The 18,955-nt window shown below is 36.8% G+C and overlaps 1 protein-coding gene across 1 annotated transcript in view; it reads left to right on the top strand.

Moving 5' to 3' along the window:
• The window catches only part of PCDH17 (protocadherin 17), a gene marked incomplete at its 5' end in the record, with an annotated part of 116,727 nt that overhangs the window by 21,027 nt on the left and 76,745 nt on the right, over window positions 1-18,955 (top strand). The window contains 2 exons of the mRNA XM_025210163.1: window positions 13,683-13,741; window positions 13,889-14,061. Coding sequence (XP_025065948.1) covers window positions 13,683-13,741; window positions 13,889-14,061 — 232 coding nt within the window. The remainder of the gene's footprint in view (window positions 1-13,682; window positions 13,742-13,888; window positions 14,062-18,955) is intronic.

Below are 18,955 nucleotides of genomic sequence, written 5' to 3'. Positions count from 1 at the left end.
GCTGTTGGCGAGTACCAAAATTGTCTTGTAAAAGTGGTAGAAATGGGTCTATGGGTCAGTAGATTCGAGGTCTTGGAACATATCCCTATTTGTTATATTGTAAAGTGGGTTTCCTTTATGCAAATTTGAGTTATGCGCGGTGTTCCAGGCACGCATGTACAGCACAAAACGAGGGAAACCTGTATCTACCATAAAATGGTTCAGGTTTTATATTTTTTCTTTTCACAGAAAACATGTTTCAGTGCTCTCAGAAAAAGGCAAATAATAGTAGAATAGAAGTAAGAATAAGACACATTTTGAATTCTTTACATTGGGAGTTCATGGGGTCAGAGTAAGATCTTTCAAATTTAAAATTAAACAAAAAATGCAAGGGCATGAAACTGTAAACCAGAGTGCATGAAAAAAGGAAAACTGCAAGAGAAAAAGAGATATTTCTCATTCTTTCAAGACAGAGTTGTAAAGGGAGAAAGGAAGGAGACTTTTTTTTTTTAATTATGGAGAAATACTTTTGAATGTTTTCTACAGTTTTTATTTCCTAGTTTTTGTAAGCTTGTATATAATGCAATAGATTCTGTTTTCAGAATGAGCATTTAATATGTAAATGGGGAAGTCAAATCAATGAATACCAATCAATAGAGATATCAAAGACAGTAGCAAAGATTTTTGTTGTAGTGGTTGTTTGTGAGTTGGCATTCCTAGAGTAAGCTGATACCGCGATAAGATGGTGTGGGTATCATTCTAGTTGGTTATTTGTAGTTGAGTCAGTTAATTGTAGTAAACATAATATCCTGTTAGGAATGCTAAGGTAGCGTCAGTATGGTAAGAGCCATAGATAAAAGGTTCATTAAAGCATTTCAAATTCAATCATGAGGTTTCATTGCACCCATCTGCTACTAGAAAATATAATTGGAAACTTGATTCATTGACCTTTAACTGTTATTTTGGACCATGGTTTTCAAATTCATATTTGCAAGTTAGACTCATGAAGTTAATTTGGTAACAGTAATGCCAAGTGTATTTTAATGCAATTACTTTTTTTTTTCTTTTTTTTCCAATTTTTTTATCCAAAGTTTTTTTTTTTTCGTTTTTTTAAAATACAGTCAGATTTAATGGTCTGTTGTATATTCTGCTAATCCAGTCAAACAGTTATTTAATATCGAATGTGGTTAAAAGTAACTAATGTTCAACTTCATTAAGGCTTCTATTAAATAGACGGCTTGTTGAACTTTTTACTGTTATTTTATGCACGAACTAGTACCTCTTATTAATTATTTCCAGGGGTCTGTGTTATACTATGATTATACTTACAGGCTCCAATTACACCCAGATTATACAGCATGGCACCAGGGCTAAATAAGCACTAAAATTATGGAGTACTTCAGGTATTCACTCCTTAAATATGTTCCTCCTGGCACAGATGTTATCTCATGTGGGTGGGATAACACACACACATCCTCCAGCTTGTCTCCTACATGTGTGGCATACAGGTAGAGAGTCTTGTAAAATTACAGGTTACTTAGAAAAAGCAGGAAACATGTTGTGATAAGTGAGCAGGATTTAATGTCCTCTCAGTGATGGTATACTGTTCTGTTATCTGAAGACCATGTAATGGAGAAAGAAGTGATTAGACAGGTGCTTCTTAAGCTAGTGAGATCAATTCCTAATATTTTTATACAATATAGGGACAGATGTATGCAGCATAACCTTATAATCCCATTTCACAGCTTTTCCAAGTACTGGGGAGCTCAATAAATAGGAAGCTGATTATATTGGTGGTATAACTCCATTAATAGGATTCAGATCTGCCTTATTGACAAGCCGGTACTGTTAATATGATCCAGTATATTAAATTGACAGGAAAACAGGAACGATAGAATGCAGCAACCGTCTAATTGGCAGGGTAGCTCTTTCAAAAGATTTTTAATGTGGTTTTTATTGACAACATATTTTCAGTACAGATCTTTGATGAACAATGTAAATATATGGGATACAATAGGACCAGTAAGTTAAAGTAGTGATTGTGCTTGTTTTCCATACTTCCATCTTAACTTCGATAGAAGCTGTATCAAACTCTCTCCCAAGATCTTCACAAATCTCTTACAGCATCAGTCTAACTGCAATGCTCATAGGCATTTGACATGTTGTGAATTATTTTAAACGTGCTCATCTTTTTTTTAAATGAATAGAAGCAATAGAGAGTAATGTAATAATGTGTCATGAATTTCATTATGTTTATTTATTGACTCTAGGATAGCAGAGGCAGAGCTATTGCATTTTCAGCTGGAACTCTTTATATAGTGTGATATTTGGCACCTCTTACTATAACATTTCTTGCACCTTCTCCAAAATGTAGTTCATCATAAGAAATTATGTTACAGTTAAATAAATATTTTCTTGCTTCTTTTTACACATCTTGTTTGTATTCTCATTGGATACTCACATTTTAGATTCTTTGTCTCAAATCAAAATGAGATTCTAAGACCTGCTAATGAAAAACATCCATCTCACAGAAAAAGGAAATAAGATTTGGATCTGAGAAGTCTTTTCTTTTAAATCCCACTTCAGTGAAAGAGGAGGCTTGAAGATAGGCTACCACTTGTTTCCCACATTCTTTTCTTTATCAGTGGCTGCAAAGATTGTCTCTTACATCTTCTATTGCAGAGGATGTTAAAACAAAAATAAGAATTGGCATGGTTGACTGAGAGCTTTCCCTCAGAGCGTGGGAAAGACCTGATCCTGAAGAAATGACTTTCTCTCATGGGCTTTTTATTTCAGGTGGGAAAATCTGTTTTTCCTCATCTTTACTTGTATTGTCTTCTACTTTTTTAGGAGGGCAACAAAAAAATCTGGCCAGGTGAGACTACCTTCCTTTTAGTTTCTACAGTCCTAGATCTCCATTTAACTATCTCTAAAATCAATGGATATGGATTAGGTTGTACGCTTGCAAGTCCTTTTTTATACTCCACACTCCTATTTTTGTTGGGCAGAGTTCTGTTATTCTTTATATGCCTTTGGGGCACTTACGCACAATTTGCAGTTTTGTTATCCTCTATTACCTGTGTAGCTTGGACACATACTGTATTCAGGTATATTAAATATACATGGTAGGCTTTGCATTTGCTACAGCTGTGCATGTCTAATGTACATTCATAAGTCACAAAACTGTAGCCAGAAAAGAACACACAGTTAGTGGGTATTACACCCCAAAGGAGGAGACACCTCCCATGTTTTAAATGTTTAGGGCACTTGCCTTAGAAGTGGGAAATTTGGGTTCCAGGTCCCCCTTACCCAAACAGGTTTTGAACATGCATATCCTCTGACTACCCAGCATAGTGTTTTAATCAACAGGGTAGGCATTATGAAGCAGTCCTCTCCAGCTGAAGCTGGTCTCCTGGGCAGCAAAGGGAGGAAAATATGCAAAACCAGGATGGAAAGCATGAACTTTTGGGTATGTAGCTTGATGAGATGGATTCTGTCCTGGAAGAGAGCAGTCCATGTGTTCTAGCCTCATATTCCCAGTGGGGTAGAAACTTCCATATCACTAAGTCAACACAGCTCCAAAAAGGTGAACAGGGTTTCAGACTGCCTCAACCATTCTAATACCAATATTAAGTATAAAACATGAGAGGTAGTAGTGCCACTCTTCTCAGGGCTTGTTAGGCTTCATCTGGGGTATTGTATGCAGTTCCAGGCTCTGGATTTCCAAAAAAAAGGATGTGGAACAAGCTAGGGACTAAAGACAGATGAGCAACATTATAAAAGGGTTCGAACACAAGCCTTACAAAGAGAACTTGAGAGAACTAAGCATGTTCAGTTTGCAGAAAATGTAACTGAGAGAGGACATGGTAGTTGTCTTGCAGCTGAAGGCAGGATCCTTAACAATGGATTTAAACTGCAACAGAAAAAGATTTAGCTTGGATACCAGACTGCTATCACAGCAATGAAACAGTGAAATAGACTGCCTAGGGAAGTTGTAGAATCTCCTTCAATGACGTTTTCAGTAACAGGTTGGATAATCATTGGCTAGGGCTGATTTGAGAGTAGCAATGCTAGGAGTGTGGTTTGAAGAACAACAGCTGGAAAGCCCAGGAGATCCCTCCACAAGCACAGACAAAGAGACCTCCCAAAGCATCATTCAGAAACCATGAAAAGAGCTTAGTATCCCAGAGAAGATAGAAATAGGAAAGGACCATACTCAGCTGCAGGAGAATCATAATCAGCTTGGTTAAAAATGAAGATTAAAGGAGCTGGTATAAAGTTTATGGAGGGGATGGGGACATAGAAAAGGGAGTTCTGGCTCTCTCTTTAGCGTATGTGATACATAGATTTGTGTTCGCAGGTTACAGAGTGGAGGGTACCTGGTTATCCCATGCTTCTGCGCTTTGGTGGTCACGATGTGTGGGCAGGAAGGAATATCTTCCCCTCTTGTGTGCTATGGGTGTCTAGGTTTTTCTCTCTTTTTTTTTCTTTCCTTAGAAGCATTGGGTATCAGCCATAGACAAGGCTGGGAATTTGCCTGCGGTTTGCGATTAAGGTTTAACACACCCAGAGGTTCCAGGCTAGAGGCTCCTGCTCCTCTGCTCAGGTTTTGCACGTACACTTATGTATCTACAGTACATGGGTAAGAGAACTGCAAACTGTGTGTAAGTTCCAAAATGACATTTAGGTGTACAAAGGGTAATAAAATCCCGCCATGTATGCCTTATGTGTTTATGAATAGACTGTTGCCAGAATTTGGCAAATAACAAATGATACTATATGGATGGGAGACTGATTTGGCCAGGTGAACCTGTTACAGATTCTTAAATCAGATGGTGGGAGAGGTGGATAGCACTTATTCTTCTGATTCTTCTTTTTCAGGGGGCAAGGGGAGTGTCCATAGGTTTAAGCAGCCTTTAGCTTTGTTATAATGATACTGCTTCCTTTGAGTGAGACAGAAAGAAAGGAATGAAGGCCATAGGTAGCCTTTCAAAAACTGCACCAAGAGCAGAAGCTGGTGGTAGCCATCATCCTATGGTTATTTTATTATTTTTGCTGTTGTGTGTTTCTTAATGAGAAAGTACTTTTGCCTAATGTTACATCTTATTTTAAAATTTAATAAAAACACAGTGAGGATCTTTTAACAGAGAAACTCATTTTACAGTCAGTAGAAGCTTTTTATATGTCATATAAAATATGCCTCAAAGATGCACTTCCAGAAAGAGATGAAAGTGTAGAATAGAATAGGACAATTGCCTTAGATTTATTTAGAATGGCTAGAATCGCCTGGCTTTTTAATTTTGTCCTTCAAATAAGTAAAATGCTTCATTAGTGATTTATGTCCAACTCATTGTTTGCTGTTGGGCCAGTATTTTCTGTTAATGGAAAACATTTGAAGTTTTTAGACTCAAATTGAAAACTAAGTCTTCAGGCCAAGTAAACACATTCAGCAGCAATCTTACTAAGAAATCTTTTGTGAAAAAATGTACTGTCTCAAACAGTTTCTAACAAAATGAAGGTAGTTGCCCTTGCAAAACTGGATTGGGCAGAATACTTCATTTGTTTCATGAAGTGATTGCCAACATATCAGATCTTTGTTGTTCATAGGAGAGGAAAAGTACCTGGAATTACAGTTTTTAGAGAAAAAAACTAGAAGGTGCTTGAACAAGATAGCAAGTGGCAGTTGGGTAAAGGGGAGAGATGTTTCATTTCATTTTCTAGTAATGTTTAATTAAAAAGATGTTAGAGTCAGCAAAGACATTTTGCTTTATTATAGTTTCAGCTATGAACACCTACATAAAATAGACCTGCAGTGAATCATTTCTGAAAATGTGATACTTGTTCTTGTAATTCTGAGAAAAAAATGCATATTCTAGTAGCCTAAGATTCATAAATCTGATTAATGTTAAATCTTTTTTGGATTTTAATATAATTCTTCTAATAGGACAAATATTTCTGGGTATAAGTAATCTGGAATACTTGAATGCTGTATTTCTTTAAAATTTTCTGCAGTTTTGTTGGTTTCAGACTAATTTTTTCAAGGGGGGTTGTTGAATTAAAAGCTGGAAAATTCTGCCTTCTTTTTCCAACTGTCTTACATAAGCTACTTTGAAACTAAGCAATAGTGAATTTCAGACTGCAGAAGTAAAACATAACAATAGTTTGAATTGAAAAAGCAATTCTGAAATTATAGTTATCCAAACTCTGTATATGTGCCAACATCCACATTTGCACCAGTAAAAATATTTGCATGCCTAGCCTGGAATTCTCTGCATTAAAACATGTAAAGTTTGTGCCCTTTGAATCTTGGATCTTCCCATATGCAAAGGAATTTCTGGAATTTCTAACATTGACACACATCATTTCCTTTCTGTTATTAAACCCAAAGGAGATGTCTCTGGGAAAGGAAATCCCTAGAGGCATCATGAAGTTCTCCTTCATTGTTCCACTGGGGAAGGGTGGTGTATTCTTGAACCATGTGGAATATAAGAGATGCTCTCTTTTTTCCAAAGATCTTTGTGAAAGAATAGAATCCCTAGAGCCATCTTGGAAATTCATTTTTACAAAACATTAAAAAATCTTTTCAACTGGAGAAGCTTCCATCATCTATATTCCTTGTGTTCATAGATTTATAGAAATTAGAAACAGAAAATAATTATTAGTTCAGGAACTCCCTCAACACTAAAATATAAGCCTTGTAATTCTTCATTTGATGCTTTATCCAATTGTGTTTAAAATATCTCAAGTGTTGGGGCTTGCATAACTTTGCCTTACAGGTCTATCCAGTCTAATGAACCTAATCAGGAAGTTGTTCCTGCTATTCAGCCTTTTTTCTTTTTTTAATCCCCTTTGTCTTAAATGAATCTCTTTTGCAAGTAAATGTAACTAATTAAATCTAACTAAAGACTTTTAAACTTGTACATGTATTAGTTTAAACTGGAAAACAGTGTTACTCAGTAATGGTACTGCTGTACTGAAACCCCATAGAATAACATGAGTGTATGTTGGTGAGTTCCATGATGTACAATATACAATTTTCTAGGACTAGCTTCTTTGTCACTAGTAACATTTCTGTGTATACTGCTAGATCCCTCTCTAGCCCAATGCATTTGTCATTTTTAATCAGTGAAACTGATGAATGTAGCTCAAAGTAACTGTACTTTTTTTTTAGTAACTGGTGGCAAGATGGGTTAGTGCTATTAATCTGCTTACTTGAGTGTAGGCCATGACACTTCGTTATAGCCCTTGGGTTGGTTAATCTATTCCCCAGCATAGCAGCTCTCCTTCTGTGTTTTGTGTGGGAACTTTTGACCCGCACTGAGCCTGTGTCAGAAAGGGTGTAGTCACTACTCTGTACCAGTGCATTTGAACCTGGTGAAGAAACCATAGTATGTAGGGTGGGTAAAGGAGTCCCATTGTTTCCATTCCATCTTTGCCCCTTTATGCAATGGCTCTGTGGAAAATTCTAATTATATGAAATAATTGTTGAACATATCTACTACATTTTGTTCTCACAAGGGTGACCAGCAAATGGTTTCCCAGAAAGCAGAATTATCAGAGGAACTGTTTGCACATGTATACCAGATGCATAAACTTTTTGCTTGATAAAATCCTGATATGCACACACAGGGTGCATCTACACATGCATTTAGTGCAACTGAATATAGTTCAACCCAACTTACAGTATACATGTGCGTTTAAGCGCAGTAATTTACTGCACTGCCGGATACCACTTGTATCTGACAGAACTATCCAGTAGTGCGGTAAATTAGTCTACTTTACCCTAATTACCATGTACATGTAGATGGTGACGCTTTACTGAGCAACAAATTAGTCTGCTGTGCAGTAAAGTGTCTCATGTAGATGTGCTCACATCATACTTAGTAGGTTTTTAGTTTGTCCTTTTACTTCCTTCCTTCACAAAACAGTTAAAAAAATGTAATAGAACAGTAATTCTGAACTAAATTTTCTAAAAGGCTGTAACTTGCTAAAGAATTTACAGTTTTTTGGAAGGGATGAATTCACATGTTGACCAAAATTTGGCTGACTCAAAATACCAGTTTTTGGGGGTGGTACTCTTCCAAGAATTTTGCATTCCAAGCACAGACTCAAATCCTTGAGAAATTTCATGAATAAAGAATATAGTTGTGTTACTAATATTGCATATGTATACCATGGTCACCTGTGATGACAAGGCCAGTGAAGAGGTTTTTTAGAGGCCACTGTAGGAACTACCAAAGGTAGGAAATATGAATACTCAATAAATTGGTATGTTATACATTATTCTTTCTCAAGACCATTTGGAAGTGGATCAGTTTTATTAAATCTATGAGACTAAGCTATAAAAACATGGCCTTTCCTTTGAAAGAAGAGGTATGGGCTGTTAAGATACAGTTATCCATACTGAAAGAGCACCTCACAAATATTTTCATTAAACATTTTACACATTATAGATGCATATCTCTGCTTTTACCTCCAACAAATCATTATGGTCTTAACCATAGCATCCCATAATGGATGAGGTAATAGCCAATTCCTAAGAAGACTATAGTATCCTAGCTCAAAAAATAGAGACCAAATTCTCTGCTGGGGTATTTCCAGTGACTTCTACAGTTCAACTGGATTGATGTGCTTATGTGACAGCAGCACTTGTGGTCTTATCCTTAGTTCATATGATGTAAATTTGTGAACCTGGAATAATCAATCTGTTCCATGTAACTGAGTTCAAAAGTTAGTATGTAATATAGACATAAGATATTGTACTAATAATATCTATCACTTTAATCACCCAGAAAAATCTGGGTAGTCAAAGTGCAAAAGAAAGGCCTTTTTTATAGGTAATAGCATTTTCAAAATCTATAGTTTTCTTAGAACTACAGTTATGCAGTATAAAATGATGTGATTAATGTATCTGCTGAAATTATTTCCAGTGAAGTTTAATGAAAACATGGAATTTCAAGGGGGTTTTATATATATATATGCATATATATATATATAACACTTTTTTTTTAAATGTCTGACTATTCGGTAAGGCTGGGATTGTCAAATCAACATAAAGAATTAAGGTATCCAAATCTCTCTGAAGTTGAATGCAAGTTCAGTGTCTAATTCCCTTAGTCTTTTTGGAAACTCCCACCCTCTCAACTTTATCATTAATGAATATGCAGTATATGTAAGCATTTTGCCCTCTTGTGGTTGCTTGCAGCTTACAGTACTCTGATATAGCTTATCACTGATGTGGGATTTCCACTAGTTTAAATGGTAAGGTTTATGTTTATGGAAATAAAGGAGGAGGATTCTACATCCAGCTATTCAGGTATTAGTGGTTTATCTAATAATTATGTTTATTCTTTTGTAGCAATGGATATATTTTAGGATGACCCCCACCTGTTTGTTTTTTCTGCAGTATACAATATGAAGAAAATTGGTCAAAGTATTATTGAGCTGCAAGTCAGTAACAATTACTTTGAGTATGGAAATTTTCAGTAGCAGCTCCAGAGTTAAGACTGCAATTACAGTTTAAACCCTACTTTTCTCGCCCCTTAAACTTGGCATAGGAAAACTTGCCAAGACTTGAGGTCGGGCTAGAAGATCTATTAGGTCCCTTCCGACCCTGAAACTATGAAACTTTATTTTTCTAAAGACAATATTTTCACTACTTACACTAGATTAAATAAGTGAGGAGTACCAAGTGCACTTTAATATTTGTATTCAAATGTATGTGTGTCAAAGAATGTTAGTTAAAAAACGCCCCCCTGAATATTTAGAAGAATGAAAATGAATACTCTCAAACTGTCTCTAAATGTGTATATATTAAGCATTGTACCCAATATTAAAAAAAATAACCTGTGTCCTTGTGCCCAATTACCATCTATAGGAGTTATGCTTACACCATAATATTTATAACATTAGACATTTTGTAAATCTTAGGTCAGATCTTTGATCCTACCCTGGCTCTTTTCTGCTCTTCTGGCAGCCCAAAGAATGAAGAAAGCTTACTTAAAAAATGTATTATGTTTCCTTTTGCAAATCCCTGGGTTATATAAATCTGGCAAGTTCCTTGAACACTACACATTGTTGTCCCTTTTGGCACTGAAGGCTGTAGGGGGCATAGGCAGAATATACCCTTAGAAGGGACAAAATACATACCAGCATAATATGGCTCTGGGTCTTCTCTAACTTTTGTGCCAGGAGTCAGTTCAACTACAGCTACGTGCACAAAGAGAGCAAAATTTTGATGAAAAATCAATTCTGAGCCTATGAAATATAAATGGAAATTAAATATGTACTAAATAATGTTACTCCTTTTATTCTTCCTGTAATTAAGTAACATACTAGCCTTGGGAAAGAAATGGATTTCTCTCAGGGAGACAAATATGAGAAGCTGGATATCTCTTGAGAGTGAAAAGTGAAGTTAGAAGAATTTAGGCAAAAAATTGAAAAGGGCACTTTTGGGAGGTGGTTTAAGCCGAAGTTGAAATATGATCTACATCTGTAAAATAGCATCTCTTGCATTTGGAGCATAATAATAGAAATTATAACTAGCTTTGTGGTCCATGTCAAAAGTGAACAATGTAGCTTCAGGTTTTTTGATTCTGGGTAACCTCTTCTGGGTAACCTTTCATCTTAAGTAGTTTGTGATTACAAGGAATTTTTATGTAAGTAAGAGTAAGAGGTTGTTTCCTCTGCCCAATAATGGTTGGGATGAATGGAACTTGGAAGTTAGTTTTTGGTTGGGTCTACAGGTCATGTATGCTGGGAGGATATGTGGTAATTCATTAGTATGTGTAGACCATAATGGAAATGTAGATGTTGCAGAGTAGGAGACCATAATTGGTTATATTTGTATACGCTGATATTGGCACGGCATGAGGGAAGAGTTAAGGTTGTTTTTGGTGTATGTAATGTGAATTTATACATGAATATTTAAGTGATTGCATAAACTATAAAATTATTTCAATATGTCTTCCTTAATTATATGATTTTTATTGTTATGCCTTTAAATGCCTATTTTTAAACAGTGTCATTGATGTAAATACATTACAAATTATTTGTTAAGGGATGGGGTTAATACTGTATACATAAAAAAGTAAAAAAAGGTTTTCGCCCTGTATTAGGTGAGCAAGGTCAGGTTTTTCTAAAGAGCCAAGCACCAAACAGCTCCCACTTGGGTACCATGTACTTTGATAGATTTAGCTTGATTTCCTGCAACTTCTTTTTTTAGAGTACTTTTGAAAAGATCCTTGTTCTGAGAACTTCTGAAAAGCTAGCCCTAAGGACTTGCCCAAGGTCACAGAGTGCCAGTGGCAGACACTTGTAACTAGAACCCATGACTCCTGAGATCTAGCTTTGCAGAGTAGGGCTGTCCAACCTCAAAGCAGGGGCTGCGTTAGCAGGGGCTGAATACCATGGGGACAGTACTAGTAAGGCCTCCTGGCCTGTATGTCCCACATGTGCCTGCAGGTGGGCATGCAGGTGGGTATTGCAATATTCACAAAGGTGGCCCTCTCCTACTCTGTTGCACCACATGTGCATGGTTGGGCACTCACCCATGCAGCGTATCACCCCACCTCACCTTCACCTCCCAGCAGGCTTCCCTATGGCACCAAGTCTCATGGACACTCCAGGATGCCAAATACTCTGGAACTGTGGGCTGTGCCATGCCACACCATGCTGCCCTGCCCCCTCAGGGAGGAGCTTACACTGGGAGGGAGGGGAGCCCTGAGACCATGGCTACTGCTGCAGCTGAATTAAAAAGGGCTGCAGCAGCCAGGTGGGACTCCAGAGGCCACATGTTAACCACTTGTGGGTTGCACACTACCTGGGGCTGCTCATTGGACAGGCGTGGTCTAGAACATGTTTCCTCTTTTCATAGGTTATACCCATGAATTGTCCCCTAACACCACTCCATTTAACCTTTTAGCTCCTAATAAAATCAGCTCTTGTAAGCCCTGCATTTGATAGCCCTGTGCAATCCTAAAACCACAAAAGTCATTTGGAATCACAAGAGTAAACATTTTATGCAGTGTTTTGAAAACAGAGGAGTAGAAGTCCGATTCTACTGTCAGGCATATGGCTTTCATTGCTATATATCCTAAAGAAAATTCACACGTGCAAAATCCAATTATTTTTAAAACAACATACGCAGTGATACACACTCCAGATCTGAAATTAGAAACTGCTTGAGAATCTTAACACAAAGTGCCTGATAATACCAACTGTCTGTGCCAGAGACTTAACAAGCAGTAAGAAGCACAGTATAAATAATCTTTATTAACTGGTGGATGGGAACATCTCTTTTACAAAAACAAATAATTTGTAGGATTATTTTAAATCACTTAAGATACACAAGAAAGAGAGTCTGATTTTGTACATTCTTTTAAGAATGAGAGTTGCTTGACTGTGGTCTGTAGCAAGCAACATAGAACAGTAGGTTTTACACATGCGGTCACATTTTTCTAAGCTGCCAATATCCCATGCAGTCCTGTTCACAACAGTAAATAATCCTTATAATGGTGGACGTTCATAAATTTGTACACAAAAAAACCCCAACAAACCTAAGAAATAAAGTTGGGAGGGGAGAAAACAAATATTTAAGAGACCAGTCATTTATGTAAACACTTGCCGTGCAACATTAAACCTTACCTTGGGCCTTCTGCTTCATTAATTGAGTGCTCTCTGTGTTACTGATACTTATGCTCTAGGTGCTGTTGCAAACTCATAGCTTCTGCGGAGCATAATGGCGTGATATGAAGTGATGCAGAAAACAGTAGAAGCTTTGTCACTAGGTCAGCTGCAAGAAGTGACGTGTATGACTGTACAGTATGTGGAGTTTTGTGAAAGATGCAGTCTCTCTTTCTCCCAAAGAACTTTAGCTGATGATACAAGGGGAATTCAGTTCCCTCTGGCAGAACTCCATGTTGGTCTGTATGCAGTAAATACTCCTGGTTCTACAGTTACTTAGCTCATGCTGCTAAAAATATACCATCACAGACTTCATAAATTATCTCCTTTAAAAAAAAACACCTTAGCAACAACAATCACTTGATGTTCTTGTTTATATACAATCGCATTGTTTGAAACTGCTATTAATACTGATGAAAATTAATTAGAAAGGCAAAAGCAACATATGTAGTACTTGTATTTGTTTCCAACAGTATTTAAAAGGAAAGACCCATAAGCCACAAACACAAACAGACTTAAACAACTGATTTCCCCTCCCCAACCCACTCTCCCAGTTCAAGAACAATGTAGCTATTCCCGTGAAATTGTATTACAGCAGTAAGGGCATCTGAATCCCAGAAGATGGTGTTATTATGACTAAAAATTAGAATTATTGAATAATTCACTTTTGTAATATGTGAAAGTTAGGTAATTTTTCCTCTTCTCTTCAATAACCATGAGTCTTAACATCTGACTAATGAAAAAACATAAACTGTGTCATCTGTCAGGTTACTAACAGAGACTACCACTTATTGGAGACTCATTGTTTACTTTAGCAGGTAATTTGTGGACCGGAATCATTTAATTGTTCTGAGCACATAATTACATGCCAGCATTTTCCAATTTAATTAAAATGTACAAATCTGAAGATTAAGGGAATTTTTGAATTATTAATCATTTCTCCTCTAGGAAATCTTGTTGCTCTGCAGGAGATTTGTCCAGTGTACAACTATACGTATTTTTTTCCTTCTCTTTCACAGACAGACAATTTTCCCGCAGAGCCCAATTACATGGGCAGCAGGCAGCAGTTTGTTCAAAGGTAAGGCCTATTAAATAACTTTCTCGGCTTCCCCATTTGCATTCTTGTCAAAATTGCTTTGCCAGAGAGTACAATTCAAATTGGAACAAGTAAATAGAACTCTCTCTCTCTCTCTTTCTCTTCTCTTTCTCTCAATATGTATTTCAGTAGCTCCACGTTCAAGGACCCAGAAAGAGCCAGCTTGAGGGACAGCGGGCATGGGGATAGTGATCAGGCTGACAGTGACCAAGACACTAACAAAGGCTCCTGCTGTGACATGTCTGTTAGGGAGGCACTCAAGATGAAAACTGCTTCAACTAAAAGCCAGCCGCTCGAACCAGGTGAGTGAAGTCTCCAATGCCTACAAAGTATAAAGCAATCATTGTAAACCTATTAGTACAACAGTTTCAGGAATAGTCCATTGATAATACCATTAGAGGAAATAATAAATCTTATAGCCGAACCAGTGCAAGAACTTTCAATATCTTGCAGTATAATCATGCATTGAAACTGCAGTATTGTCTGTTATTTTTACCCCAAAGTAGATTAAAATAATATTAAAAAAAATAGTTTTCCAAAATGACTATACTTTATCTTCAGGGACGTTGCCAGTAATATATTGTGTACAGTCTTTCTGCCCAGGCATGCTTTGCAAATTCAAACTAGACATGACTACAACAACAGATAAAACAATAATCAGTCCTATGCATTCTTCATTCAGTCTGGAGAGAGAAAAAGGAAAAGATTTGGTGATCATAAAAGTAAATGAGAAAGAAGTTCAGTTCATAACTGTACTTTCCTATTTGTAGTGTGGATTTTACTATTAATAGCAACATAAGAAGTGAAGTATCAATAAATGGCACAATGTTCTTTTTCAGTATAATCATTTAATTCACACCCTCAGCATCTCAGATAGGTATCTGTGTAGCTACCAAAATAGTTTTTTTCTAGGGCGGTGCTAGTGGTCTCAGCATACATTGTGACAAATAAGCATGTTTATTTCTTCAAAATCTGTGTCCATTTCATTCTTTCCAAATGCATTTTAACTAGTTGCAATGTCTTTTAAAAAAACAACACAACACTTTTTAACAATATCAGCCAAACTGAATACTCCAGCCATATCTGTGTTTGTGTGTTTTGCTTGTATTCACATAAGCAGCGAGGAAATACACAACTGAGTTATTTTGGATTTACTTCACATACCTGTCAGTCATTTTAGTTTCTTCTATGGAAGATGATTCACAGAGTTAGGATATTTAAAATTTGATTAATTAAGCCATTCTTAATGAGAAACTATATTTATAATTAAGCAGACATACATTATAAGATTTTTATTAATTGGTGATTAATTGGAACTAGATTTTTGCCTCTAGCATAGTCTGATCTGTAGTATATTCATCAGCAAATACATGCTGTGCTTCATTTTTCTGATCATGTTGAGATTGCAATATAATTTTTGCTGTGTAGAATATTTAGAGCGCTGCAGTATAATTTATTCTGTATATATTTGAGGGTTGACCTCACACAGGACCTTGTTTCCCAAGTAATAAATGCCAGAAAGATTATTTTTTCCTGACCTTTTACCACAGTGACTCTCAGCTTATAATTGGACATTGATCTGTATAAAGATGCAGTATTTGATTTTTTTTTCTTAATGAAACTGTATGAACATGGATCTAAGTTTCTCTGTTGTGTATGCTAAGAAGGGACAGCATCTCCAGACTTCTATAGAACATAAACAGACCTGAAAATGAAGTGGACTCTCAAAAGGCTAAAATATACGATTAGGAATTTTTTTCCTAATCTAAACAAAACAGGTGCCTTTTTAGAAAAGGATTAAAAAACCTAGTTCGTACTGTTGCACCCTGTGCAGCAGCATGCTGTGCACATCAAGTCAGGCAAAGGTCAAAATGGAAGAAGACTAGTAAGCAAATTTAGTCAACCATTCCTATTGCTTATTTTTGTAATAATGCAAGGACCTATTCCGAAGTTTGCATTTGTCATCATCTCTAGATGAGGGGTCCTATTCATCAAAAAACAACTCATGCGATTGGCTCAGATGAATTCAATTCAGGAATTGAATTGCTTAATATCAGCAGGAGGTACTTGCATGAATCTTTCTTGGTGCAAAAAAAATACATATAAAAACAGCAAGAGTATCCCTTTTTCATGTGGAATTAAAAAGCAGAGCAGTATCCATTTGTTGCTTCCTGTTAACTCCTAAGTAATAAAATGAATACTGAAGAGTATACTTAGTACTTTGTACAGACTAAAACCTACAATAAGGTCCATACAGGTACAGAGAGATTCACCCTTTGTTATTGCAATTTGCTCCCAGTGAAATCAATTATTGTTTTACCATTGATTTTACTGTGAGGTGTATTGGAATATGTGTACTTTTTTCCTTATAAAATAGAGAAATGGGATTTGTTTTTTCAAATGAGTCAGGTGTGAGGGGGGAGGGGGAAATATGAAAAGTAATATGAGAATCTTATTTTTCATAAAGAAAAATTGACTTCTAGAAAAAGGAGATGGAAAACTTGTCAGAAAACAGCTTAAAGGGGAGTCAGAAGCATTTGCTCTTTTAACATTTCAGGTTGTGCTCCAGGACAGAAATCTATTATTTTATAATAAAATTTTAGGTCTGGTGGTGCTTGTTGAAATAGATTTAAAAAGCTGTTACTTTATAGATCTGAGGTCAGTCATAGTTATTAGGTGCTCAGCATTTTTAGAATCAGACAAGAGCCTAGCTTTGGCTTTTGGTTTTGAAAACTTTGACCTGAATCTGTGTCTGCACTCTTTTGTGAACCATTTCCGACCAGTACTATCTATAAGGGCATAGGCCCACTAATGGTAACAGTAGTAGTAGTAATGCTACTGCATTTTAAATACTTGATCACTTAGCCCTCCTTTGGTTTGGGCCACCTACGACCACTTAATGTGTGCAGCTAGGAATATAGCTCCACCAGGGATAGCAACAATGGAAAAATATCATGAAAAAATATCTAATGTGACGAGCCTAGATTGTGTCTAGGACCCTGAAAAACCTATCCCACTTTACAGCTTGCATACAAGAGAAAAAAAAACCATGGAGGAAAAGCCCAGATCTATCCAGTATTATGAAAAAAATGTGATTCTGAGGCCTGAGATCTATACATGGCAACTTTTGCTTTTTCCTGGATAAGATGCTATTAAATTTAGAAGACAGTGAAAATTAGAGCTTTTCCTGGACACTTGACCTTGATGAAGGGAACAGAAAAAGAAACCTTAAAACAGTCATTGGAGTGGAGATATTTAAAAAATATTACTGAGACAATCTTGTGTAAAAACAAATATGTCCCTTTTACTTATCTCAACCATATCAACCTGCCGTATATTTCAACCCACTTCTTCATAAAAATGTTTAACTGTCTTTTAAGCTTATTTAGGCTATATGATTCACTAGTTTCTCTAAGCAACTTCCATATGCTTACTAGTCTTTAAATGGAATGGTTTTGACTACATTTTTTGTCTAAGCCTTATTTTTTGGATTCTGTCCCTGAGCTTTTTAAACCACTCTTCAAGCAGAACAGTCTGAACTCTTCCCTCCTCCATTAAACACATTAACAGCTTTACATACTTTGTTTAAGTTACCTTGGGCATGCCTACATGTTAATTAATGAGCTGTAATTACAGCGCATTAAGTTTAGGACCTGTAATGACAGGTACTAACTTAATGCACTGTAATCAGTGCTATTGCACATCAATGCAAATAAACAGTTTTTTAATGATGTTAATGTGCATTAGACTAAATCTGTTGTGCATTATCTCATTAGCATGGGTTTTTCCTGCCACGCTAATACGCAGTAAAATTAGTCTTCTCATGTAGACGTGTCCCTTGAAAGTATTCTCTGATTCATTTAGAATGGCTCATAGTATTTTTCAGTTATATATGTATATATAAATAACAAATCTCCATTTTTTTAATTCCTATAGATAGCATGTAAGGGCAGTAGTATCTTTCTTTGAAAAATTGCCCCGAGCTGAAAGTCCTATTGCATTCATGTGAAGTCTTAACAATTTCCGTGAAAATTGCAGTGCCACAAAAATGTGACAAGTAATGTGCATGATGTTGTTCAAACACCTGTTCATCTTTAGTGCCACAAAGTCTGTACTGCTGGCACTCTCGAATGCAGAGATACCAGTATACTTTGCAGAAGCTCCCATCTTCAGAGGTTCATGAGGACAGCCAAGCATAGAAGAAAGTATCAATTAGCTAGCTGTCTGAAGAAACCACCAGGGACTTCCCCGCTCCTCTTGTGCTGGGAGTGCAGAGCCATGCTGGACCTGTTCACAACTTTTATTGCCAGAAGAGCTGATCAGCTTCACTTCGAGCCCAGAATGGATCCCTTTCACCTGCACGACCTGTGGCTTCTGATCCAAATGACTTGGTTTTGGAAAGTAATGAGGACAACATAGAAAATAACTGTAGTTGTGAGTCAATTCATTTTCACATGAATGGAGGAACAAACAAAACTATGGTTAAAATTTTTGTTTGTTTTGGGTTTTGTTTTCTATTTTCAAAGGATATTTTTAATGAATTAGTTAGTGAAGCCATGTGGAAAGAGGAGTTTAGGAAAATGGATATAGAGAAGACCACACATTTCTTGAAGACCAGTGCAGCAGGTCCACTGTGTGCCCTACTCCTACTGGCGCCATGATTCACTCACTCTATTGCCCCATGAAAGGCCAGCAGTGGGAAGAGGGCTGCAACACTGGCTGTACTTCAGGAGGGGGCTGAAGGGACTTCCATTCATTCCAGCTGTGGTTTTTATGAATTACACCAGCCAGCCTCTGCACCAAACACATGTGGACTTTCCAGCTGGACTACCTCCCCACAGAGCACCCATGTTGCCCCTGCTTCAGGAGAGGTACTGGAGTTTCTCCTTAGCTATAGTATGGCATTTTCTGCTTATAGAAGCTGAGAGCCAACTTTTGACAGAACCAGCTATAAGCTTAACCACTCACTAGCTCTTGACTGGTGATGACCTTATTTTATGTAATTCCTTTGATTTCTGTAGTCTGGCAGCTATTACATGTTCCTCGCAAAGGTCTCTTGCTCAAAACTGGGCAGAAACATCCCCCTCCTCAGAGCCCTCCCTCCAGCTTTGCTTGTGATGCTGATGTGAAAAGAACAGATATTTTTGGCCTGGGAGGAGACTCTTGAAGGTGAATTCCTGCCCTACTCCTTGGGCA

This window comes from Alligator sinensis, unplaced genomic scaffold (assembly GCF_000455745.1).
Source record: "Alligator sinensis unplaced genomic scaffold, ASM45574v1 scaffold80_2, whole genome shotgun sequence".
Classification (NCBI taxonomy): domain Eukaryota; kingdom Metazoa; phylum Chordata; order Crocodylia; family Alligatoridae; genus Alligator; species Alligator sinensis.
Note: the sequence above shows the minus strand (reverse complement) of the source record. Positions and strands in the feature narration are given on the sequence as shown.